We start from the raw sequence: 27,181 nt of genomic DNA, 5'->3' as shown, positions 1-27,181 counted from the left end.
CGCTTCGCCGGTCTTCTTCCCCTTCTTTTTGTGGGATCGTTTTGCCGGCTCCGGTTGTGTTTCCGGGACTGAAAAATCAGGTTGTGACATCCCAATGAACTCTTGAAACGAATCATCGTCCATGTAGTTACAATCCTCGAGAAATTGAGTGTCGTTGATGTTGCCCCAACCCGACATGGTTTGTAACTTGATAGATTCTTAAATTATTAGAGAGAAATGTAGTGAAAATGGTGTGTTATTGTTATAAAATGAGGTAATTATTTATAATGTTTATTTATTAAAAAAAAAGATATTAAACTAGCCAACGGCTAGGTTTTTGAACCCCACAGCCCAACGGCTATATTCTGTCCCGCGGTCACAGCCACGCCAGCCCACCGTGCCCACCCTCACCTGAAGGGTGTAGCGGTGTTCGCGAGCCACGTAGGCGACCGCGCCCACCGCTCACCCTCCACTACCCTCAGTCTAACCAAACCGACTTTATCTTACTAATTTCAAACTAATGCACAAGATGACATCAAAAGTATAAAAATGCCCACAGGTACAAAATGCACATAAACCATGAAGCTATTGTTTTTACATGAGTTGACCAAAAAAATCATGGTTATATGAAGGTATCCAATGTCATAATCCTTATTATAATCCACCAACACAAAACCGAAAAACACAACATACATGAAGAACTAACTACTGCTTATTGTATGTGTTCATCTGTCTGCATTTCAACAGCTGCTGAGCTTTTTTCCATCGGTTGCGGAGAGACTTGGTTGGGGTTCATTGTTTTGCCGGTAGGCGGTAGACACCGTTTTGAGAAGAACGCGGCTATAGATTTTGTCCGTCTTATTGTTTTCTCTGTATTGAAATAAAAGAATACAGAACATATGAATTATGAAATTAAATAAAATGTTTTAAAGAAATGGTTGAAAGTCTAGGAGTGTGCATGAAAGAAAATAAGTTTTAAGTTTTTTAGAAACTGATTTTTCTGTTCGGTTTCAGTTTTGATATCAACAAAAAGCCGAAAAAACAAAATATGTAATTTGTAAGAAATTAATAAAAATGTGTAGCTCAAAAAATTTAGTTCCACATGCGTCATAATCAATTAATCATTAACGAAAGAAATTTAGGTCCAACGTTTAAGACCCAAATTCATTAACTCGGGTCACGTTTTGCTAAAAAACCAAAAAAATAAATAAATAATCAAACGGTTTTGAAAAACCAGTTTAAGCCAGAAGCCAACCCATGCACACGCATATGAAAGTCATTTAAAAAAGTATCACTTGTCACATAGAATATAAAATCAAATCTTGGCCCGTTTAGCGGGATATAAAAAGCAAAGTTGTTTGAATTGGTACCTGGAGATGTAGATAAGTCTAATTTTTCTAATATATCTTTCTTGACCTGCAAAATAAACCATAATGCTTAGACAATCTTTCAAATCGCAAGCTTTTGCCAATAATATTACATGACAGAAAGTGAATCAAAAAGCTAAATAAAATAAAATTATTAACAATTACAAACCTGCCATCGGTTGTCTGCAAAAACGGATATCTCACGAACTTTACTTCCCAACTGAGACTTTGAGATATTTGGATACTTCACGCGCAAAGTGTTTACCACTTTGTTAATCCCGTGTGGGCAAGACTGAATGATAGAAACCTGAAATATTATATGCATCAAACAATGAACTTAAACCCATTTCTGATGAGTCAAATGCATAAAATTTAAATATAAGCTAGAAAAGAAATGGTTGGTCAAACAGGTCAGAAGAAGACCAAAGTTTATTTTAATGCATACACCTAACCATACTAATAGTTTTATTGAAAAATTAGATTATTAGTGTAATAAAAACAAAATTTTAAAAAAATTGATAAAATTAGCTAACTTTTAGATAAGGTGATTTTGGCATAAATATTAATCTTTAGTCTTTAAAGATTTGTTATCTTTTAATGAGAAAAAAAGTATCAAATTAAATATTTATCAAAACTATGTTAACTTTTTATGCAATTTCCAACTAAAACAGTATTCAAAACAAACTATAATAAGAAATGTAACCGCTCAGTCAAAACATATCTGAATCAACCCAACTTAACCCTAAAAAATTACCCATTTTGACCCACTCGGTTTGCCTCCTTTAGACTAATATACAAATTCCATGCACTTACAATTTCTGGTAAATCTGCATCTGAGATGGTGGTGGCAGTCCCAATTGCAGCTGGAACAGCATTGCTTTTGCTACTTGAAGGGCAGTCTTCGTGTACCTCTTCCTGAGCATCATCGCCAGGCAATATCTCGATAGACGGGCCCACAGGAAACACACAAAAACTCAGAGCTTGCAAGCACATTTGCTCACTTTCTGAGCGATCTTGAGTTGATGTCGAGCTTGTGCTTGACTTTGATTTTTCATGCATTAAATTTGAAATTACCAATGGCTTGTTTTTCTTAAGAGCATGGTCTGTCAAAATGTTGAGGTGCTTTAACTGTTTGAACAGTATAGTAAACTCCTCGGTTTCGCTTTGGACAAAGTTAGGAGAACTTTTGCCATCCACAGTTATTTCAATGTGGTCCATTCTGTCAACATCAACACCCTGCAGTAAAAATGGTTAAAACATATGAAAATATATATATAATTTAATTTTGTTACCATACATCAAATAATCACTACTTGATGTGAATAACCAAATAATCAAATAAACTGAAGAGACTAAAAATTACCTCATTTTCTGAAAGATATCCATCAGGTACAAAAAACCCATCTTCACTTTCATCTTCATCCTCGGCTTTTGATAAATTATCCTCCATGGTTTCATCATCTTCTTCCTTTTCACAATCAGATAAACTTTCCCCAGGTTCTTCCTATATCATAAAACAAAGGTCAAAAGGTTGTATTCATCAAAAATTTACTTTAAATGACTTTCAACTGAGTCAACGGTAGAAAATAAACTGTTGACTTGACACATTTGAGATAAAACATAACCCGAAATTTTAAACTGTTATTAGAAGAATCATATATAAACAAAACTAAAAATTGTAATGAATGTTCATGTAATAATCTGCATATACTAAAAACTAAATGTGACACAAAACAAGTTATTACTAAGTTCGTTTCCCATCTGTAGGCACAAGTTTCTTTGATGTATTTTATATAAATTACATGTTTTAGAGATAAATCTGCATAATTACTAAGTTAATAGTAAAAAGATTGAACATGGTACCTCTTCCCATTCTTCATCACTGTCAATCTCATAATCCAGTTCCGGGTCCTTGACAAGAGGGCAACGAGCTCTAACAACATTGCTGAAATATTACAAAACACGATCAAAACCAATCAGCAACTATGATTATGTTTCCCTAAAAAACATAACAAAAAACTCCATTGCGTACCTTTTAGTGGGCCAATAACCATAAAATGCGGGTCTGTGACTCTTATCAAACTGTAGCAACTGTTTACGGCGCCTCAATTTCTTACTACCAGAAACTGGACCATCTGGGACTGGGCTTGCATTACCTTTTGATTCGGTTTCAATCCAAGCGTCATCAAATTTCTCTGCAACTGGATCATCTTCATCTTCACCCTTACTAGTTAGCTTAAGCTCCTTGACCAAAACTGTTTTTGGGGTCCGTCTAGTTCCCCAGACCCGTTTTCTGCTACTAGAGTGACTAAATTGATGCCAAGAATCCAAGTGTACTCTAAATATAAAAAAAATTACATCAATACCAATTATAACACTGTAAAAAACTATAATAGAAGCGTTATCATGTTAACACTTTTTTGCCTGTTTATTTATGTTACATATAACTATAAAAATCTACAAGATTAATACCATAAACAAAACAAGATGCTTTCTCGTTTAAAGGTCAAAAGTGCCACACTTAAGAACAGAAAAGAAACTTACTTCCATAATTCCTTTGCATCAAACTCTTCTTTTGATGATAGAGCATTGTCCATTGACTGAATTACTGAATCAGGAACATTTTCTTTTGAGGCAGGGGGAATGGAAGTAGCAGATTCTTTAATTGTCGACTGGTCAACCTGCATAGGTGAGCTGCTTTTGCTTTTTATAAGGAATCGCTCCAAGATCGATGCTTGTTTCTTCAAAGCAAGTTGCTTTTTTTGTTCAGCTTCTTCTTTTTCAAGACGCCTTTGTTCTTTCTCTGCTTCTTCCTGTTGCTTTTTTAACTGTTTTTTTAATTCATTTTCACGGCGCTTTTCTTCTTTTTCTGCCTCATCTTGCAACCGTTTCTGCTCTTTTTCCTGCAATTAAATTCCCAGTCAAAAACAATAAATATACAAGTGTAACCAAAATCATGAACCGCATGACACGGATGAGAACATGTAAAAAGTCATAATATAACTTACATTTTGCAACTTTTCCTTCAAAAGTTCCCGCTCCATTTTAATTTTCTCTTTCTCAGCTTCACGTTTATTTTTCTCCAATTGTTTCACTGCTAGTTTTTCTTCTCGCTTCAAGTCTTTTTCAGCACTATAACCATGAATAAAAGATAACAATTACAAATTAGTATAACATAATAAACAATATAAACATTAAAGCAAAAATAAAATACTTACACATCAGCACCGTTTTTCTTTTCCATGTTTTCAACCAGTGAACGTATTTCTGCTTCACTTAATACTTTACTAAGCCTTTCAGATGCTTTCATTATCTTTTGTCCACCATTTGGAGTGTTATCTGGCTTCATCAACTCAGTTATAACAGCTGAAATAAACAACCAATGTCATTGGATAAACATTACATCAAATTAAAATTTTAGCAGAAAACAAGTGAGCACTAACCGGAAACAGCAGTTATCCTCTCATGAATCTTCTTCCGACAGATCCTTCGAATTTTAAGTGCACCACGAGACGATTTTGGAAGCAGCTTGAGATCTCTTGTCTACAAAGCCAACAGCGGTCAACAACGTCAGAAAGACAAACTAAAAATACTTGACACAATAATGTAAAAAAGCATCAAGTCATCAACAAAATAAAACTACAATAAAGATGCAAAAACCTAAATAGATAAAATGACATGCCAAAAATATATATAGTAACAGACTAATATCACATGTGTGCAGTCAATGTATGAGTACCATTGCAATATTCACAGAATCCAAACCATAAAAACCAAAAACATAATGCACATAGAATCATAAACTGAAAAACTTGATACCGCCAGTATAAACTGTAAAACCAATTTGAAAATTTTCACTTACTTCGTATAGTCCAGGCATGTTTAATATTAATTACTAAAACTGCTTTTCTGCTAATTAAGTTTTTAAAAAGTAGTATGAAATAATCAAATTCAAAGCTCAGACTGCTTTTGAGACAATTCATTCTAAAGCTATGTGTAATGGAGGGGCTACAAAATGGGACAATATGTGATATGAGGCGCCCAGTCAGCAAAATGTGTGTTTTTGTTTTATGTGTGTAATGGTTTTGTAGCCCAGTATATATACATACATATACCTCACACATAACGCTCTCTACTTATCGCTCAAAAAATGAAAAATTATTGCCCTAGTACGCATTGCCTAAGAATGAGCAAACATGTATCAGCACTGAATCGGTACCAATTCAGTACCGGTATTTCCCAAATTTTAGCTTTCGGTACCAAACTAAGATTTGCAATATTGGTACCGGTACCGAGATTTTAAGAAACCGGGATCAGGAACCGAGCTCATCCTAATTCATTTCATTCACTAATAATCAAATAAATAGCTAGTATAAGCAATTCACAACATCCCCTTATAAATCGCTAAACCTAAAGTCCTAAACATATAAAATTAGCACCAAATAACACAAAAAAGACTGCAAACCACTTAATTCAATTCACTGATTCAGTAAATGCAAGCTATTAAAAACACAAACTTTATTTTCAATTTATACCTCCCAGCACCAAAGACAAGCACCAGATTCATCTTCCAACACATCCGCATTCGGATCCCGAACTCCATAACAAACTCTCTGCCCAATCAATATCACACTACTCTTCACCGCCACCAAACTCACCGATCCATCACTCGCCTTAACCGCATCGTAAACCGACTCCACGAGCTTCGATAACGACAACCTACTCTCCTCCATCAAACACGCAATCACCGCATTACTCATCGAACCGACCGTAACCAAATCCACATTAATCAACTGCCTTACATTAGCTACATCAAACTGTTGATTATAATACTTAATTAAACTATCAATCTCATCACGTAAAACACTAATTCGCTCCACTCGTTGTTCTAGGCTCATCGGTGACTCGGCGGCTCGCTTTCGCTTCGCCAATTTCTTAACGGCATCGATAACCATCGCGTCTGCCATCAAAGTAACCTTCAATTGTACAAATTCGCAGATTAATCTTCGCGAATTGAACGATACACAGAGATGTATATTCTAGGGTTTGGGTGAAATGAGATACAGAAAGATACAGAAGGTTAGTGGTGAGTGTGTGTGTGTGTGTGTTTATTGTAGAAATCGGGAAGCTAAATTAGGGTGGATTGATTTTCCCGCGTTGATGAAATGTTAATGGCGGGTGTTGTGCCGCTTAATATTTGAGATTTCGAAACTTGTTTTTGGCGCCCTTGGTTAAAAGCTTGCAGCGAATAACTTATGTTTTGCTTGTTAAAAGCTTAAAACGTTTACCTGAATAGGGTTGTCACTTTTACCCGAGAAAACACATATTCAAACCCGAACTAATCCGACCCAAAATACCCGAACCTGATAAAAGACTAACCTGAACCAGAATCGAAGTAATTCTGGTTTAATTTATAACTTTCAGGTCAACCCGAATAAACTTTTAGTTTTGAAATTAAATATATTTTTAGGTATAATAGGCTTAGTCTCAGTCACTAGTGTTATCAGAATCTGGTCCTAATCGATTGTTGTCATTACAACTTTTATAGATTAATTGTTTATTGTTAATTTATGTATCCGTTTATTATTAATAACAATCATAATCGAACAACCAAATCACGCCCGATTGAATACGATTATGGTTCGAGTTAGTTTTACTCTTCTTTTGGATTGTTTTATCAAGTTATGTTAGTTTATTATTTGATTATTTGCTTACGAGCAAAGAATAATATGTTGTTTTAATTTTAGCATTGTAGTTTTTTAAAAAAAATTTGTTGTCGTTTTGTTTTTCTAAGGTACTCGAAACCCGACTAACCAACCCGAAATAACCCGAACCCGAATTACCCAAACCCAAAAAACCCGTGAGAGATTCGGGTTGGGTTTCGGGTCAAAATTTAAAACTTTAAAACCCGAAGAACATCCCTATACTTGTGTGATGAGCTAGTGATCGAGACAAAGTCTTTTGAAGTTTTGGGTTCGAGTTTTACGACCTGCAAAGAAATTTGATCTTATAAGAAAGGGAAAAAAAAGAGTTAAGGTGAGTTGGTCATAATAAAGCTCAATCTCAAACCCAAACCTTATATACCAAGCATTACTTTTTATATAACAGCCAGTTCACAAAGAATTGCCTAGGAGTCGTAAGGGGTGACACAAGGGTAAAATGTCACTGCCAGTAGGCCTAACCCAGCCTTACTGTGACATTCGCCATTTTCGATTTGATTCATATTTGTACTTGTACGGTAAACCCGACCCGTTTTGTGTTCCGAATACTTTGATATTAATAAAATAGTTTATTTTAAGTTATAATCATGTTTGATGCTTTTCATTTTCTTTTAAGACCCTTAACGATGTTTAAAACGATTATTTTATGCTCAAAACGACTTAAGATGAATTACATGGACCAAAGTTGTCAAAAACCAACCAAGATAAATTCCATAAATATCTTACCAACTATAAAACATATTTTTGTCAAGATTTATTTTAATTATATTGTTTAAATTAAAGTTATTTTAATTATTTATTTAAATCAAAGACTTTAATTTAATTCAAAAGTATGGACATTTTTGCGTGAGATTTTATTGGTGGAGCTTTGTCACACTCTCAAGTATTTCTTTACACCCTTAGGCCTATAAATACAATTGTATTTCACTCACTGTTAGCTACTCATTGATGTTGTTTGTGCGTGTGCTTTAAATATAAAGGATTGGGGTTTTTAGATTTTGCACAAGATCGTGTTTTAAATATATAAAAGTGATTTCTACTAAGACTAAACACACACAAAATAGGTAAGTGTACATATCGTATATGTAGAATAGTATTAGTAAGAACCAAGTAACGATCCGTGGACACAAATGTTTCTAATAATGGATCTTTGTTTTAGTTTAATCGGAGAGTTTTAATCATTTTCAGGTTAATTTTTAAACTTTTATAAAATATAAATATGTAATATATAGGTGACAAGAATAGCAATTTTAAACGAGTAATTCAATTATATGAAGGTTTACAATCTATTATCAGGAATCCACTCAATTATTCCTTGATAATTAATAGTTAAACATGTGATAAACTTGTCATAATAATATATGATAGAATAGTCCTTCATTTCTAAATGAACATATCATATGACATAAAAGAAAGTAACATGCGCATTTTAAAGTCCATCCTTTCCTAATGCATGTTACCACGAGAATGTCAATTTAAGTAGACAAACAGTTTGGTATAGTAGAACAATTAGGATTGACTTCGATTTATCGAATACCAATCATAACAACCTCAAGTGATTGTAGTTAACTCACACAACCTCCCCTTGGTTGATTAGATTAGATTATAATTACGCATTCCATTGACTTACGATTTTTTTGACTAGCATAATAACCTAAGCAATCGTGTTAACAATGCTATTTTATAATTATCAAAACCAGAGAAATAGATTATAGCTTATATCTCATCATTTATAAGTACAACTTAAGGATCCATAGTTTATCTTGAATAAAGTATCAAAGTATTCTTTTTACCATTTATAGTTTCCAATAACATGAATTACCATGAATGATATTAAATTATCAACCTTGATGTATTGGATTAAAGTGATAAAACATTTATTCACTACTAGAAAAAAGGCTTTTAATGACTCGCATTGCGAATCATAAATGGGTACAGATGTTTTATGTAATCATCAAGTAAAACAAAGCTTATTCATAGATTATAGATTGTAATAGGAGTTTAGCTCACAATGAGCATTGTTATAAACATAAGAGATGATAATAACAAACACATAATTAAACTTAGAACAATTTAACCAAATGTGGATGAATCTCTTATCTTGATGTTGGATTATGATGGTGTTGATGATGATGATAACCTCCAAGCCTTCAAACTCCTCACAAGATCTTCAATATGAGTGTAATGTGGGTGTTTTATAAGTGAAAACCGTTTAGAATTCTTATTCAAACACACTTCTCAAATGTCACAAGAGCCTCTATTTATAGGCTGTCTGAAAGGAAAAGCACGGCCCCGTGTCTACGTGTCCCATTTGTATGTTGTCAGATCGTACATGATGACTCACCACAGGGGTGTGCTTTTGGAGGCACGCCCCCGTGCTTTTATTGACATGTGCTTCAATTCTTCTTGTCTTTATCTGAAGGTGACCACGGCCCCGTGCTTTAGGAAGCACAGCCCCGTGCTTTTGTTGACATGTGCTTAAATTCTTGTAGATTTTTGCATTTTCTTGTGTTCAAAATCATGGGGGGCGTGTTTCTTGAGGCATGGGGGCGTGTTTCTTGTTTTTCTTGTGTTTTCTTCCCATTTTCTTCGTCTTTTCGCTTGTTTCTTCGTTCGAGGCTTGAGTTTACCTGAAATTACATTTTATTAAGATAAGTAGCATTCTGTGCTATATTATTTGATAGAAGTTGCAGTTTTTAGAGATTATTTGATGCTTAAAGATGTATAACTTTATATACATCACTCATCTCTTTCTTTCTTTCAATTTTTTGGATTTGTGAGAGCAGATTAGAGTGTTATTGCCTAAGTTGACTTTGAAAGTCAAACAAAACAATTGCTTGTTTTTCAATCCGATTTGAGTAATGTCTTGGGATGTTTCTAGTTTGTATTAGTCTTATATATGTGTTTTATTGTTTCCCTTCTTCAACCTTGGTTGATTAATGTGTTTATGGCATCCTAAGGTACATATTGGCTTATTAGAGACTAGTTTGGTCCGTTTTGGGATTTTGACTCGTTTAAATTTTCTGATTTTATTTAATTTTTGTTGACTCTTGGATCATGAGGATTTGTGTAATAAGATGGTAAACATGTACTAACATCACACAATGAGGGGCATAATTGTTTTTCATCAAAAATCATTTCAATACATCAAGAACATATGTTCTAATGGTGTTTTCAATTCTAGACAAAAATTGGTCGTCAAAGATTTGGTCATAACTTAGTCATAAAGAACTAAAATGGTGCATGACCAAATCCTATGACTAACTTCATTGAGTTGTGGTTTCAACGGTTATTTAATTTCATTTTACTAATTAATTCATATGACTTCACAATCATTGTTTTAGTTTTAGTACGCATATATGTACCAATTGAGAAAACATGCTATTTCAGCCTATCTCGAGTCATAATTATGGGAAAGTTGCTAAATGAAAGATGTTCATAACACCCTAATTTAGTAGACTTGAGCTTTTTATAACTTTTATAAATTTATTTATATTTTCAAGTATTATTCAAATCAATGACAAATTCTGTCCAAAACTGATTAAAATATTTGTTGTTGTTTTCACACCTTGGATGTGATATATTTTTGCTTGATCATTCTTGGTTAATGTTTTGTAGTTATTCTCATGTTAAAGGCAGTTTATATTGGACTTGGTCTAAAACCAAGCCCCGGATTAAATAAACCAAGTAACCCGCCTTAAACCGAAGCACTCGCTTAAAAACACAAGTCGTGTTTCAAGCGGCCGATTCTTGTATTTTCTTTCAAGTTTCTGTGTTATTTTAGTTTGTTGTTAGTTTTCATGTTTTGGATATGTGGCAACCAACCTCGGTCTCACACCGAACCATGGACCAAACCAAAAATGAAATTTAGCTTAAACTCAAGATTTTATAAATAAAACCCAATTTTTATTCTTATTTTTATTTTTTAATTGTAATCTCTTACTTTTTTGTTTTGACATTAATTTAGTAAATAGTTATTATAAGGCGATTACAATAAAGTGGCACGCAAATGGGCAACAAGCTGCGGCGCAACTCCCTTTTGAATAACAAAACCAATCCTACTAAAAACGAAGCTTTGGGACCTAGGAGCTGAAGAGGTTCCATGTACGACATGATGAACCCTGCTAAAAAAATTCACATCCTATAAGGCTAGAAAACCAAATGTATCAAAATCATATGGGAGAAAGACATGTTGATTATCTAAACAAGCTTTCTCATGTTTAACAACTTTGCCCGATTCAGCCTTCAACGCAGCCTGACCCACAACAAACCCACGGTCCCAGAGCCCAACAAGAGGACACACTCCTGTAAGATCCACACAGGCGTGTTTCAAACCCCAATTTGAATTCAAGTTTAGTTTATTTACTTTTATTTAGTATTTATTTTTAGACACATCCCCAATCCTAAACTCATTTTATTTCTCGGACTTGTTTGTCAAAAAACGAACCTTCTGGTTCACCCGCTTAAGGACCGGCTCGTTTATTTCACCGCTCGCTTAATTTCCAAGTGAGTAGTCACGCTCCCCTTTTTACGCGTTTATACTTTTAGGGTGACATGCGTACCATATTAAAACTTACATGTTTTAAGAACTCATTACTAAACCCACAATTCTACATTATGTGTTTATATGAATATTTGCTCAATCATTTTGTTATGCCTCAAATTGATTACGTACACGAGTGTTTATTTTAGTGTTGTTGTTGACCCTCGTTAAGTATGATTATACGCTCCCTTAACTATTTTAACCTTGTGCTAATAGAACAGGGCCTCATTATCCGAGTATTTTGGTTGTCACAAAATATAAAGAATCCTCAGTTATTTATTTTACATTTATAATGGTTGTTGTTATATTCTATTCACACATATAAATTGTGATTTTGCCTAGTTATATATATATATATATAAAACAAAAACTATTGTATTGTTCACAAATATTCGTGTTGATCAAATATATTTTTATGCATGCTACATATTTTGTTTTTAGGTTGCTTATGAAGATTGAAGACTCATCACTTAGATTATACCTTTAGGATATTTTAATGAGTTAAGTATTGTTGTAATTGTTTGTATTTAATATTTGAACAAGTTGTATTTGAGTCATTGAATGGAATATATGAGTTGAGTAAATATTGTCACTTTAATAGTGTCATTGTATTATTGAGCAATCTGTCGTGCCCCGGCATGTTTCGCCGCATTTGGTCGGTGTGTGACACTTACAGAGCCTTTAAACGTTCTTCAATTTATTTTTAGTTTCAGAGAAAATTCGTCCCTCGCCTGAAGGCCCGCTGGTGGTAAAACTCGGACGCCACCCGAAGTTGTTAGAATTGGTATTTGAGAAATCGAAGTCACATAATCTTCTACTTTACTAAACTACTTGCCTACTTAAATTGACATTCTCGTGGTAGTATGAGATTAAGCAATGATGGACTTGAAAATACGCATGCTACTTTCCATGGGAGGCTCGGAGGGTGTGCGAGTCGCACCATCGGCTGGGGCACTTAAGTTTCGGGGGCACGAACTTTTTTATACATATTACATATATACCTTTTTAGTATTAAAAATAAGGTTATTTGCAATGGTTTATGAGATAATTACATGCTCAGAATGGTTTCTGCTTATAATTAATCGGTCGATAAAAGTTTTATCTATGTAAGCTAGCGAATAAAAAATTTTCGTTAAGGCCTTTTTATTTTGGCTCGGCCGAGGTATTTAAATTCTCGGAGACGCCCCTGCTACTTTCCTTTATGCCATATAATATGTTCACTTAGAAATGAGGGAATATTCTATCATATATTATTATGGCAATTTTATGACATGTTTACTTAATAATCATCAAGGAAGAATGAAGTGAATTATTGATCTTAGATGGTAACCTTCATATAATTGATTTACTCATTTAAAAATCAACCCTGAAATGATTAAAACTCTCCGATGAAGATTAATTATTAGAAAAATTTGTGTCCACGGATCGATACTTGGTTCTTACCAATACTATTCTACATATACGATAGGTACACTTGCCTATTTGTGTGTGTTTAGTCTTAGTAGAAATCACTTTTATAAATTTAAAACACGGATTATGCAAAAGCTAAATCTCCCATATTATAGTTTATAAGCACACAAAGACAACATGAGCTCTCAAGCGGCGATGCGAGTGTGCGAAGTGAGCCATCAAAGCGCCTTCGCCATCGTCATCGCCCAAGCCCGTGCGCGTCGGGTGTTCTGCACCCTCCGCTAGGACCACTAGGTGCATGTTTGGCATAAAAGAATATTACTATGGAAAATCTTTTCCTTATCAAGAGCTTCCATTTCTTTCTTACTTTCCATGTGGGATGAGATTTATATTATTTATTTACACCCATGTGGAATGCTTCCATTTTCTTCCATCTTTCCACGTGCGGATTATTGTCTCCATTTTCTTAATATGGGATTGAGCTTCCTTATTTGTATTTTTATTTCCTTAATCCCCTAGCATGAAATGTTTTTATTTCTTTTATCTAAATTTTCCATTACTTATTTTGAGAATATTTTTGATCCTTCAATTTTCTGAAGTTGTCAATTTTGGATCAAAATTTTTAAGGATGTTACATTATTCGCCAATGAGCATGGGTGTTCTACTGTTCTAGCCTCAGTCAAGTGAAAAGAGTTTTTGTGCGTACACTCGCAAGTGTATGAAACCATACCGAAACCTTACGTTAGTAGCTAAGTTGCTTCAAGATATGTTTATTGTGATTAAGTTGTGTTCATGTTGGTTTCTTCATGTTTAAGCAATAATTTTAACTAAAGATCGTCAAACATAGTTAAAACGATGTTAAAATCAAACCAAATAAAGAGTTTCCATGAGCTAAACGATTAAAAGAAGCATTTCAAAGTATTTAAAATCATTTTTTCCAAGACAGGTCTATCGAGACGGTTAGACGGACCATCTAACTGTTCTAACGACTTGTATAAAGGCTTCTTGAGACGAATATTTGCTCTAACCGCTATAATGGCCCGTCTGTTTCATAAGAGAAATATGTAACACATACCATCATGCTAGAGGGTAGTGTGACAGATTTAGGCTGTTATTTTTTTTTGAATAAGCATACATAAAAGTTCAACGTGACAAAGTGTGGATACTCGGTGTTCAATCAAAATCATGAACGAGTAGTACAATATATTCTCAGTGAAGACAAGTAGTACAATTATTATTATTATAATATCTATATATATTAATTTAAAAGTTTGGTGCCGCAAAGCTCCTGTTTGAGCACTTTGCGGCAACGTATTGACGGTATTTTGTTTGGTAGTTGTTTTTTTAGTTTCGACATATAATAAATGTAACGGAAACTGACCGGATGCCAATTTTGTTCTTGTTCTCTTTATTATTTTGTTTTAGTTACGATAATGTGACGAAAACTGACTGAATTCGCGTAGACTCACCGCATTTTGTTTTAGTCCCAGTACCGTAACGAAAATGGACAGATGCTTATTTAGTTTTTTAGTTCCGGTACCGTAACAAACATGACGAAAACCGTCCGAACTTGCGTAGACTCCGCCTCAACGTCCAAGATCGATAACGATTAGGTTTTACTAATAATCGAGTTTTACTGACAGACGCCACGCCATTGATCTACCCCAATTTTTATATTTTTTTCGTTCCATTTTTGTCTTAGTTCTGGTACAATAACATACGTAACCGAAACCGACCGAATTCGCTTCGACATACCATATCAGCGTTTGGGTTTTACAATCGTCCGGATTTTACCGCCCTGCCGGGGAGGACCCTAGTGTTGTAATAAAATGTTTGCAAAGTGCAAACAACTCCTAAACATTTTAAGAAGGTTAACAGAAGCGAATCGGAGTGAGCCGAAGATTCGAGGTCTTATTATTATTACAGTTTCCACTAACAAGGTATGATATGCATCCTCCGGTTCAAGTTTCCGGCGTCAAACCCTAATTTCATCAAATTACTTTCATTACACTTGATAAATCGTATCACATACACAAGCATTCAATCGATATATGATATATATTTCACAAGCGGACGAATAACCGATTAACCGTTACAGTCTCAGTAGGTTTAATTTATGTACGCAATCGAGCTTCGTGTTTCTGTGAATATGTTTATATTTGTGTGTATAAGTTTGTAATTGTGTATGTGAATAGTTTGAAGTGCGTTAGGTTAATTTGAAGAATATAACGGATGAACCTCAGCAGTTTCATTAGGTTTTAATTTATGTATGCAATTGAGCTTCGTTTTTATGTGAATTTTGTGTCACTTAGGGATGTAAACGAACCGAGCTCAAGCTCAACTAGGCTCGAATTCGGCTCATTTTGACTTACTAGTGCTTGAGCTCGGCTCGTTTTGAGCTCATTTTCTAACGGGAAGGCTCGAGCTCGTCTGCTATTTATAAATATATATGATTTTAATTATTTTATATATTTAGATAAAAACCTTATATGAGCCTAAGCTCGGTTCGAGCTTGTGTAGTACCTTAAACGAGCCAGAGCTCGAGCCTTGGCTCATTTCAAGCTTGAGCTCGGCTCGTGAGACATTATGTAAAGCTCGGACTTGGCTCCGGCTCTTCTTGTTTGATATTTATAAATAATAATTGATATACGTTTTTAATTATTTTTATATATTTTGATAAAACCTTAAACGGGCCTAGCTTGGCATGAGCTTGTGTAGTACTTTAAACGAGCTAAATATTGGCTTGAGCTCGGTTGTGCGATGCGAAATTAGTTCATAGAAGTAAAAAATAGGGTAAAGCTTTAAAAAACACATAGGCTCGTTAATGCTTGATGAGCCTAAACGTATTTCCCATATCTCGAGCTCAATAACTAAACGAGCTTTATTTTAGACTCGGGATCGGCTCGAGCTTGAAAAAGCTCGGTTTGTTTTGTGTTTTATTGATCCGATCTTGGTAGCCCGCGAGCCACTTGCTCGTTTGCACCCTTATATGTGTGTATAGCATGTGTAATTGTGTGTGTGAACAGTTTGAAGTGTGTTAGGTGTTTACGAAGAGGTTTAGTATGGGGACTGAAGTTGGATGGTTCATATTATCTGAAGATCAGCAGCATATAGGCCCATATGCTGCTTCTGAGTTGAGAGGTGAGTTGTTATTTCAGGCAAGAGTTATTGTTGATGATTCATGCTTGTGTTGTTAATATCCTTTTGTTGTGAAATTGTATTTGTTTTGGGGATGTTTTGGGGGAACTGGGTCAACTGCTTTATCAGCTTATTCTATGCTATAAACTTATAAATGATAATTTTTATATGCTCAATATTGTCAAGTTTTCATAAATCATATATGATGGATTTTATAACTGTGTTTTTGTCTTCTTGATGTCAAAAGTCAAAAGAGATCCATACAAGTGCTCTTGTAGCTTGTGCTTAGTGAGTGTCAAACTTATAGAGAATAGAGATGCAATTTCTGCGCTAGTTTATCTGAAATCTGGTTAACCACATGGATAATTATCAGATTCTCTATTATTATTATTATAAAATTTTGAATTAGTTCCTCCGTATATTGAATTTTGGTTATACCAGTATTCTAGTAGGCATGATAACCATGTTTTGGGGATGAAAATTCCAAATAATATCATTTTCAGATGCTCATAGAAGCTATTTAATCATCTAATCAAGATTATTATTTTCAATCCACAGAGCATTTTTCTAGTGGATATATTACAGAGAGGACACTTGTATGGGCTGAAGGAAGGAGTGAATGGCAGCCACTGTCATCTGTACCCGGGCTGATTACTGACACCTCTGAACAGGGTACACAATTTGTACTTCTATTGTTTGACCTTATTTTCATGTATGATTAATCTCATGTTGGTGCTTGTTGATATTGTTTGTGTTATTTTGCAGTTCCTTCATCGACTGTCATTGATGAGGAGTTTGAAAGGTGGCAAAATGAGGTGAAAAGTGTAGAGGCGGAGGCGGAGGTTATAAACAATGAGGTTGTTGCTGCTGATGAGAGGCCTTCATCTCCGCCAGATGGCGAGGAGGAGTTCACTGACGATGATGGGACTGTGTACAAGTGGGACAAGACGCTTAGAGCTTGGGTTCCTCAGGTTAGTTGGCTAAACCACCTTTTTTGCTTTACATTACATCATTTTTTGACTCATTTGTACACAGTTTAGTCATCATGTTTGATTTCTAATAGCCTTAATAGGTTAGTTATAAAGATTCAACAAAATGGGATATAAAAGGGTCACATAGTGTTTGTGATCGAGAAGTTATGCTTTTTGCTACTTCTTTATCATAGTTACCAAACATTTAGGCCTCAATATTTTCTTCTGTCATAGTAAACTCATAATTGATTAAGTATTTTAGCTTTTGTGCAGGTGCTTAGTTTATTACTTGATTTCATATATCAATTTTGAGACCATTGTTAAACATCTATTTTATCCACTGTGCATGACTTATGATAGGAGACGGCTGCTGGAAGCGAGCCTTTTGATGTTGAGATCATGACATTTCAGCAAGAAGAAGAACTTTTCCCTACAATTGGAGCTAATGATGCCTTTGTTAAAGAAGACAACACTAATACGAAATCAGATGTTGACGGCCCTGTAAAAAAAGATTCAGATAATGCAAATGAAGCAGTTAAAGCAAATGGGAAGAGGAAGGTGCCTGAGAAATCTGCTGAGAAAAAGGTCTTTTTTTCATGCATTCTGATTACCAATTGGCAGATGTGGCGAAATAAGTGTGTTGGGTGGGTTAAATAACTGACCAAAATTGATCTAGCTCAAAATAGGTAGCTATTCAATGTGTCAAAAGTCAAAACTGGTTGTTGGGTCGACTCCCGAAACCATTCTAAACTTCTACTACAAGTAATTAAAGTTATATAATGAAGTGATCTAGTGTTTTTGATGCATCTGAATATACTTCGGATGACTTTCAACTTGTTTGACCTTTTCCTTTTATATCCTGTTTCTTAATTCATAGGACCCGTTTGAGATAAAACATAACCCATATTTATTTCAGTACCAGTTTAATGACATTTTGTTTTCAGTAGTTTGTCTGTGTACAAATTGTCATCGTATGTGCTATATTTGTTTTAAATTCTCATGCATTACATCTTACTGGTAGAGGTGGAAAAATGAGTTGGTCATTTGGATAACGGGTCAGAATGGATTTAAGTTAAAATGGGTCATTGGGCCAACCCACAAACACTTCTTCATCTGTTTGTTTTGAGTTTTCATATATAAGATGGTGTGCTAAGTATTATTACAAAAAATGGTTAAACTCTTTTGAATAAAGTGATTTAGGAGGTATTTGTACATTTTAACACACTTTAGATGCTTTCAAGTTTCAATCCGTTTGACCCATTTCTTGTTAAACTCTTTAGCATAACTCATCTGATCTGTTAAAAGATAAAACATTACTCATTTATAGTTAAACGGATCTAGCCACCTCCACTAGTTGAAAATGATTGATAGCATGTGGGCCTGGCTCTTATAAAATACCTATCCCTATGCTTCACCATTGCACTTTATCAATTTTCTTGTATATCATTTAAAAAATGCTTCTTTGTTGGTTATTTCAGGAAGCAAACCCACCTCCTGACAGCTGGTTTGAGTTAAAAGTCAATACACATGTATATGTTACTGGGTTGCCAGATGATGTCACCTTTGATGAGGTAATATACATAAAGAATTCATTCAGTTCTTTCATATCTTAATTGAAGCATAGAGAGACAGTCAGCTATCACATGCCCCCCTTTTGATTTAATATTCTATCTATTATATGAGTGTGTGCTTTTATCAGAATATTAGAACTGGCTGATTGCCATTTTAGCATTTTTGTAACTATAAGTCCATAACTGTCTTATTGGGTGTATGCTACATTAACTTGGTGTACACTATGTCACTATACATCACAGTTCACACCAACATTATATAATTCACATATTTATCAAACAAATAATAAAAAGGTAAAAATTTATTTATGAAAAAAATAATCTCATTCTATCTTCAAAATAACTTACCTTAATAAATATGTGTTTTAAGTTTTTTATTATCTATTTAGCCTTGTTATTAATACGTTGATTAAATGATTAAGTAAATGTACGAATTAAATTAGTTTATTTGTTTATAATGCTATAACATATATAATTGAGACAAAGGTAATATCAATTATCTAGTGTTAAAAAATTGATGTTAAAATTTGGTGCGTATATTGGTGTTGATTTAACGTACTCGAAAAATATGCTCTTTTAACAACAAAACAGTGTAAATTTTCTAGGGGCCACCTATCCTTTAGTATTATGAGTGTATGTGGTGATGAAGTCCTCAAATTTGACAAGATATGCGTGAACAATGTTTTTTTAAAATTCTTTTTCTTCAATGATAACCTTATTATACATTTCAGGTTGTGGAGGTATTTTCCAAGTGTGGGATCATTAAGGAGGTTCGTAACTCTTTACTATTGTAATTTGTGATTTCTACTTGCGTCTTTGGGTCTAGTTTACATTTGTAATTTTCATTTATAAGTTTTACATTTTCATATATAAAGATTACCTATTATGGAAATATAGGATCCTGAAACAAAGAAACCTCGTGTGAAGATCTATGTTGATAAAGAAACCGGCAGGAAAAAGGGCGATGCACTTGTTACATACATGAAGGTACTCTTTTTGTCCTTAGAACCATAATTTTTTATTTTTTTATATGCTAATCTTAGTATGTCACATTAATATGTGCACCGAAGACGCCGAACAAACATAAACCTTTTCTTATTTTATTTTGACCCAGGAACCTTCGGTTGCTTTGGCTATGCAAATTCTTGATGGGTCCCCTTTACGGCCCGGTGACAACGTTAACATGTCCGTTACACCGGCTAAATTTGAGCAGAAAGGTAAGAACATAATTAGAGGTAGAAATGAGTGGGCTTGGGGGGTGGGTGGGGGTGTAACAGGTCTTAACGGGCTGGGTTGACCTAAACTTCTAAAGTATTTCTAAAATCATATTATTTCAGTAATACTCTAATGTCTTGAATAAATGCTTTCGGACATTTTAGGTGATGTGCTGACCTTATTTTCCTTTAAGCTATTTCTTTCGGATAAGAATCTAATTTCCTGGATAAAGATATGTATTCTTTGATAACTTAACGTGTTTCTTTTAGGCGAAAAATTTGTTGCAAAGCAAGTGGACAAGAGAAAAAAGAAGAAGCTTGAGAAAGTTGAACACAAGATGCTTGGCTGGGGTATGTTACTAAAATACAATGTTTATTTGCTGATCTGTTTTATCATCATAAATTCATAATCTAAGTTTCAGTGAACAAAATACTTCCAACAGTTGACCTTTTTTTGTTTTTTATAATTTAGGTGGCCGTGATGATTCAAAGTTATTAATTCCAGCTACTGTTGTTCTCAGACATATGTTCTCGCCAGCAGAAATGAGGGTAATTTATTAATAATCTTCGCATTTTTTCAATATTAGTTATTTACATTTTTAACATGTAATTATTGACATGTAAATATGCTAGGCTGATGATAATCTGAAAGGTGAATTAGCAGCAGACGTTCAAGAGGAATGTGCAAAGCTTGGTGCGGTTGAATCAGTGAGGGTATCATTTCGTTTTCCCTCTTATATGGTTACAGTTATCAACAAATCTTGTATTATAGTTAGCTAATAAGTATACTTATATATGTTAATCTGTAGGTTTGTGAGAACCATCCTCAAGGGGTTGTTTTGGTAAGATTCAAGGACAGACAAGATGCACGCAAATGCATAGAGTTGATGAACGGAAGATGGTAATTATTTTAAACATTTTTTCTCAGTTCTCTTTATTGATGTCCGGTCTGTCTCTATTTTAGAATTTTGTTGCACTTTTAGTCCTTGTCCAAGTGAATGACCAAAGTACCCTCGTATTATCCCCTTCGATTTTTGCTTTTTAAAAAACAATTCATCAAACACCCCCTCCCCTCCCTTTCCTCTCTCTCCCAAACCCCCAATAACCTAAAATTTTTGACTCAAAATCACAGCTACTTTTAAAAGTTAAAATCAAAATGAAAACAGTAAATTTTGCGTCTCTGTCCTAGCTTAACGATTATGATTTTGTAACTTTTTGTCACACTATTCATGAAAAAGTCAAATTTGTACTGAAAAAATCCCATTATAATTCCAAATCTGTTTTGATTCAGCCCGGCCCGGCCCACTGACTCATGTTATTCTTTTCCTTGAAAGTAGAGGTGTACAAAACCATTTTTTTTCCAAACCGAACCGGTTTGGGTTCTTTGCATGGTCAAAACCAGTTTGACCTAAACCAGTTTGGTTTAGAAACTGGTTTAAGTGTAGAACTTGTCAAACTGATCAAAACTGGTTCGGTTTAAAACCGGTTTTAAGTAATGCCGGTTTGAGGCAATTTGGTTCGGCTTTAAAACCGGTTTGATTGTGAATTGAGCCTACCGGTATACGAATCGGCTCTCCGGTTCGTTTTGGAATCGGTTTGGCTGATACCGGTTTTAGATATGAATCGGTCAGGCTCGGTTTCTGGTTAACCAGTTCCTGACCGGTTTTTTGTACACCTCTACGTGAAAGTGTTAAATATTCAACTTATATTTTTCTATTCAACTCTTGTTTAGGTTTGGAGGTAGGCAAATTCATGCTAGTGAGGATGATGGATCTGTAAACCATGCTACAGTCCGCGATCTGGAATACGATGCTGAACAGCTGGAGAGATTCGGAGCGGAACTCGAGGCAGAATGACTTAACGATTACACGCTTCGAGTCATCAATGCACATAAACTGTCCTACACAACCCTTTCTTTTTTAGTTTCTGGGAGCTTTATTATTTAGTTTAACGTGTTCTATTCGTTTTAGTATTGTCACATGTGTTTTAGATACTCTTGTGATGGGGCTATAACTCGACAGGTGTATCGGAGGTTTTTTAGAGTGCTGATTTTGATCATATTAATTTAGTGTATAACCGAACTCGTCACAATTTATGAATGGTAGTGTAGACTTTAGAGGCCACAAGATGGTCTTGGGTTGAAACGGGTCCGTTTTCGACAAAATATTGTTTTTCTTCAAATGTTAACGTCAGATTTTTATCTTAAATGAATTTGATACTTGGTTGTTTAACTACAAAAGTTAATGTTGTCTAATTCAATGATTGCCAGTTAGATTAAGGTGTATTTATAACGGGGCATTTACATATTTTCCCTTCCTAACATCCTTAATTACATATTTCTCCAATACTAAAAAAATAATTACATATTTCTCCTTCCTAACACATAAAATGGGGAAATATGCAATTGATTTTTGGGGTTGGGGATATATGTAATTAAGGGTATTTAGCAAGGGGAAATATGTAAAAATTCCTATAACAAATAAATAAGAAAACCATGTTTTTAATCTAGTTTCCAGAAAGGTAAATTTTGTAATATTTGGACAAGTTTTGAATAGTTTTTATGATTTTACAAAAACATGTGTCAAAGCTAATGCGGGGATTTAAATTCTGGTCTGTTTTCCCGACATCATTACTTGAGATTAACAAAGCCAAATGAGTTGGTTCCACTTCTAGAACTTAGAATTATGAGTCTAAAAGACAACCCGATTGGCCTTACACAATTTGGATAAATGAGTTGAGAGAACCATGAAACAACTTTTTGTTTCGCAATCTGCTGAACTGTTTGTACCTATCTGCAATGATTGAATTATTGTGAGTTTTGTATGCATGATAAAATATACTAAAAAAATTGCTTGAGAAACCTACTTCTTATATGCTACTGTGGTAAATTTGTACAATTTATCCTTAAGTTTTACTTATTGAATAAAATCTGTTTATACATGCCATAATCTGTCTCGTGAACTGAATGATCATAAGTTGAGTTGTATGATGAATATTTAGTTTATTTGCCATGATATGATGTGTGAATACATGTTAAGACTTTTTGGTACAGTTGACATTACTTATTATCACCAAAGAGTCATCGTGTCAAGTTTTTGTTTGTGTGTGAGCCCATACTTGGGTTTAAGAGTCATGTGTTGTTGAACACGTTCTCATAACTTAAACACTTGTACTAGGTAACGGTTAGCGAGTCAAGTGCATCTTTTTGGCTTTGAGAAAAGTCTATTACACGCGACACCAGGTGAGTTCATGCTTTTTCCTAATTGTTTTCTGGAGAGAAAACACAAAACTATTTTCGTATACTTGTTTTCTAAAAAGAAAACACCAAGCATTTTCCTTACTTGTTTTCTAGGATTGAAAACACTAAACTATTTTTCGTATACATGTTTTCTGGATTGAAAACACTAAACTTTTTCGTATACTTGTTTTCTGGATTGAAAACACAAAACATTTGCCTATACATGTTTTCTGGATTGAAAACACGGACCCACTTACATACTGGTTTTCTGGAGGAAAACGCAACAACTTATTTTGGATTTATGTAATTTCTTATATATCACAAGTTTATACTAGATGCCCTTATATCACTTAAAGTCCTTACGTTACCTTGAACCGATAGGATGGGATCGCGGGGTTATATGGAGTAGTACTACTGGGTTTGACAAACCCCACCCGGGCTAGTCGCGCTAGCACGGCTGTGATGTCGTAAAACGGGTGTTATATTTACCTAACTTTTATACGCCAGTGTTGGTGATAAACTTGGTAAGAAGGCATACATACAGTCATCTTCGGTTCAAACGTCTAGTAGCTTGTAAATGGGTTAGCTTCCCTGGTATATTTGAAAAGAGCTAAATCTACTTACACATATACTACTTATGCTACGTATACTACATATACTACTTTTTACTAAAACTTTTGAACTCACCAATCTCGTGTTGACCCTTGAGTATTTATACTTGCCCAGGTTCTAGATGTGCTAAGGAGCGGGTTTGCATTGCTTATGTTTGGAGTCATACTTGTTGCATGGACTTTTATTTCACATTGTTTACATTTGATGGGTTGTGCATGTTTGAGCACGTGGTTTATTTTAAACCATTTACTTTACCCTCCCGCAAAACTTTAAATTGTATGGTTTCGTTTTTGTTTTCTCATGTTTGAATGAGACCTAAATAATATTTTGAATATTGGATGTTTGGTATAACAAATGAGCTAGATCCTGGTATGTCACACGCCTCACGGTTAAACTCTGTTAGTCGAAATTTGAGGGTGTGACATATGGTACTACGGTTATTATTCGTTGATAACCGGACATAATCAGTTACATAGGTTAGGGATTTTTCACTATAAAGTATAAACCTGGTTAAGAACTATGACTTATTTTGACCGTTTGACCAGTAACTGGTTATGGTTGACAGTTAGTAAATAACCAATATTTCAAAAACCAGTTAACCGGTATTTTCACCTCTAGATATGAGCTTCAACTTTGGGATATTTCGAGATAGTAACTCGATGCTAGTTTTACTTAAACGACGTCATTTCAGTTGGAAGGATAAAAAATCACGTTCGTACTGGCAAACGAATTGAGAGTTGATAAGTTGCTAATGAAGGGCGGATTTAAGTTGTATAATATTTTGTATTACTCATTGATACTTGTTTTTCATATGTAATATACGAATTTATAGCATTGTCTAGTATCTAATACTCGTTATTTATGTGTAATTGATGCGGGCCCAAGTGTAGAAGATCGGGACATGATGTTTCTGGAGGCCCAAGATCGCGCTTCTAAAGGTGTTGCACGAAAATGGAAATAACTTGGGCTACAGTCCTCCGTTTTAAGCATGCTACCAATCAAAACGACCGTTAGAGCGTGGGCCACGCCATGGTAACTAGCCATAGGTGGGTTATCCCGTTTATTTTTCCGAAATAAGCCTTCTAAATAGACTTTTGGGCCACTTTTATGTTTTTTTTGTCTTGTTTTTGGGTTTTCTTTTGGCCTGTTGTTTGACCTGTGGTTATTTTTGTTGGCCTAAACCAATTTTGGATACTTTATTAATATGTTGAGTTACCTTGTGACTGATCATTGATAAGATTTTAATAAAAACGAAATGACTTTTCAAATTCCTGCCTTTTGGGGTCAAATTTGGGGGTTTGGGGAAGGATTATCACAGGCATTCAAAGAATCAACGTGATTAGCCTTCGTTTACTATTAGTGCGCTGCATTAGTAATATACGAAGATTGATATACCGATATGATTCATCACTCATACTCGGAGAGTGACATTTAAAAAAAAAGAAAAAAACTTGGAGGTGATTAGCTTACGTAAAACATGCAAATCAATAATCAATTGTATGATGTTTAAGTTTTATAATCTGTATCATAAATAAACAATAATATTTGTTAGCCACATTGATGTGTGAAAAACATATATAATATTAAAAACCAAGTTCTACCGAATTCATCTAAAAAAACACACAATCGGCAAGTGTACCTTTCGCAATGTAGTTAGTAAGTAAGAACGGATATCGAACCTAGGACACTATGGGTAAACTCTAATTATTAAACCTAAAAGATTACTAACCTAGACTTTCTTTTTATTATTTAGAATTTTTTATATTAATTAAACTAATAAAACTCAACTAATTAAAATTTAACTAAAAATAAAACTTTATAAAAAAATGGGTTTTAAACAAATATGAGAAACGACTACCTAGGTAATGGAATCCTACTAGTTAAACTTAATAGCTAACGAACTTGACTAGATTGAAAAACAATATCTTAAAAATATGACATTAAAAACCACTAAAAATGCGCTAGATCGCCTCCCGGCCTCACCAACGACACCCTAGAACTCTAATGACATGTGAAGCTCAATTGTTAAAGGGTTGGATCACCTCCCGGTCTCACCTTACCTAATAATACTATGGTACCCCAAAACCCAAATCACCTCCCGGCCTCTTCGGATACAATATATATTAATATAAAGGGGGTATTTTTAATTAACTTGAACACAGCTTGTATCACAATAATTTAAGGGACCTAGGATAACTCACTCCCGTGCAATTATTACCCAAACCCGCAAAAGACAAAGATGACACAACACTAAATTGCCTCCCGGCCTCTCTAGTGAAAGAACAATAAAATCTAAACCACTTTCAATACTTATTCCTATAATTTTTTCGACCATAAACCGCAAACAAATTGAAAACACAAAGTAGTCAACCTAATCAAGCGCCTAACAATCTCCAAAAAAACTATTAAACACAAGTGGAATAAATATTAAAGCAATAAACTAAATTCTGTTACGCAACAATATCATGACCAAACCAATAAAAAATCTTTACCATAATACTAAATCAACCAACGTCAAATATTAGTTCGTCAAACCATTAATATAAACTAGTACTCATCCAAAACCTAGGTAGTATAAAGTATTTAGCTACTCATAATAAAGTGTGAAACAAAAATAATGCACAACTCAAATAATATATCCGATGTTGACTCCTTATCTTATGTTGTCTCCAGTGATGAGACACACAAAAGAAGTTATGTCCACAAATCTTTATTATTTCTTTCGTGATTTGTTCTTCCCAACGTAGCCACACCAATAATTATAGTATTCCTTTGATATCACGTACTCCACAAACCAAAACAGTAGCCGACCCTAGTTATATTCTCTCTTTCGTTAAGAAAAAATTCGCCAACACATCTTGACCTACCTCCTTTATAATGATGCTTGGATTATTATTCTCTTAGCCCATCATGTCTTAGAGTCCAACTTAAAACCAAATAGTCTCGTATAACTCTCTCAATTTACCTCATAAGTGGGCCGACCCCAACCTAATATATACTGAAATAAAAATTGTTAGGTAAAATAAAATAAAAATAGTAACAAATAAATTCAATATTGTCGGCCCATATTCAAATCTCACTCACATGAATTAATGTCTTTTTTTTTTCTTTTATTCTTGTTATTATTATTTGTTGTTTGTTGTCTCAAATTTAGTGAAAATATTATAATTTAGCTCGTTTTAAAATTTTAACCTTTAAAATTCAATTATGAGTCAAATAGAAATATATTAATAAAAAACTGGCTCAAAATACTTGAAACTATGGGAAATATTTATATAATAACATGTATATTTTAAACCATATCACACATACCATTTGAATTTATATGGTTTGGTGGGAAGTAACTGTCTTAACAACAAATGTTGTTTATGAATATTGAATACCTTTGGTCAACAACAAACCTTTACACTTTAATCTG

The 27,181-nt window shown here is 34.2% G+C and overlaps 2 protein-coding genes across 2 annotated transcripts; one reads left to right on the top strand and one right to left on the bottom strand.

Annotated features, from left to right (window-relative positions):
• Window positions 1–499: 499 nt before the first annotated feature.
• On the bottom strand, window positions 500–6,370 carry LOC143628758 (chromatin assembly factor 1 subunit FAS1-like). The gene is made up of 12 exons (XM_077098255.1): window positions 5,882–6,370; window positions 4,790–4,889; window positions 4,565–4,712; window positions 4,355–4,478; window positions 3,891–4,249; window positions 3,379–3,684; window positions 3,210–3,291; window positions 2,710–2,850; window positions 2,160–2,582; window positions 1,516–1,653; window positions 1,350–1,395; window positions 500–849 (listed from the first exon to the last, which is right to left on the bottom strand). The coding sequence occupies exons 1-12, from the start codon at window positions 6,311–6,313 to the stop codon at window positions 692–694; spliced, it is 2,457 nt and encodes an 818-aa protein (XP_076954370.1). The 5' UTR covers window positions 6,314–6,370; the 3' UTR covers window positions 500–691.
• Window positions 6,371–16,021: 9,651 nt separating this feature from the next.
• Window positions 16,022–21,952, top strand: LOC143627197 (splicing factor U2AF-associated protein 2-like). The gene is made up of 13 exons (XM_077097082.1): window positions 16,022–16,160; window positions 16,716–16,829; window positions 16,923–17,128; window positions 17,489–17,713; window positions 18,607–18,699; window positions 19,431–19,469; window positions 19,597–19,686; window positions 19,814–19,916; window positions 20,184–20,264; window positions 20,386–20,462; window positions 20,547–20,627; window positions 20,723–20,814; window positions 21,646–21,952. Exons 1-13 carry the CDS (start codon window positions 16,082–16,084, stop codon window positions 21,767–21,769), a joined length of 1,404 nt encoding a protein of 467 aa, XP_076953197.1. The 5' UTR covers window positions 16,022–16,081; the 3' UTR covers window positions 21,770–21,952.
• Window positions 21,953–27,181: the final 5,229 nt, after the last annotated feature.

The sequence above is a fragment of the Bidens hawaiensis genome, unplaced genomic scaffold (genome assembly GCF_021521415.1).
Source record: "Bidens hawaiensis isolate Kalapana, Puna unplaced genomic scaffold, B.hawaiensis_p1.1 tig00000458_1, whole genome shotgun sequence".
NCBI lineage: Eukaryota > Viridiplantae > Streptophyta > Magnoliopsida > Asterales > Asteraceae > Bidens > Bidens hawaiensis.
The sequence above is the reverse complement of the archived record's forward strand: the minus strand, read 5'-3'. Positions and strand labels throughout refer to the sequence as shown.

Excerpts from the sequence above, each read along its gene's own strand:
- LOC143628758 (XM_077098255.1), bottom strand. The coding sequence starts at position 6,313 with ATGGCAGACGCGATGGTTATCGATGCCGTTAAGAAATTGGCGAAGCGA. Across the intron at positions 4,713-4,789 it reads GAGGATAACTGCTGTTTCCG|CTGTTATAACTGAGTTGATG; the intron begins GTTAGTGCTCAC and ends TGTTTATTTCAG. Across the intron at positions 1,396-1,515 it reads TTGCAGACAACCGATGGCAG|GTCAAGAAAGATATATTAGA; the intron begins GTTTGTAATTGT and ends TTTATTTTGCAG.
- LOC143627197 (XM_077097082.1), top strand. The coding sequence starts at position 16,082 with ATGGGGACTGAAGTTGGATGGTTCATATTATCTGAAGATCAGCAGCAT. Across the intron at positions 17,129-17,488 it reads TTAGAGCTTGGGTTCCTCAG|GAGACGGCTGCTGGAAGCGA; the intron begins GTTAGTTGGCTA and ends GACTTATGATAG. Across the intron at positions 19,687-19,813 it reads CACTTGTTACATACATGAAG|GAACCTTCGGTTGCTTTGGC; the intron begins GTACTCTTTTTG and ends ATTTTGACCCAG.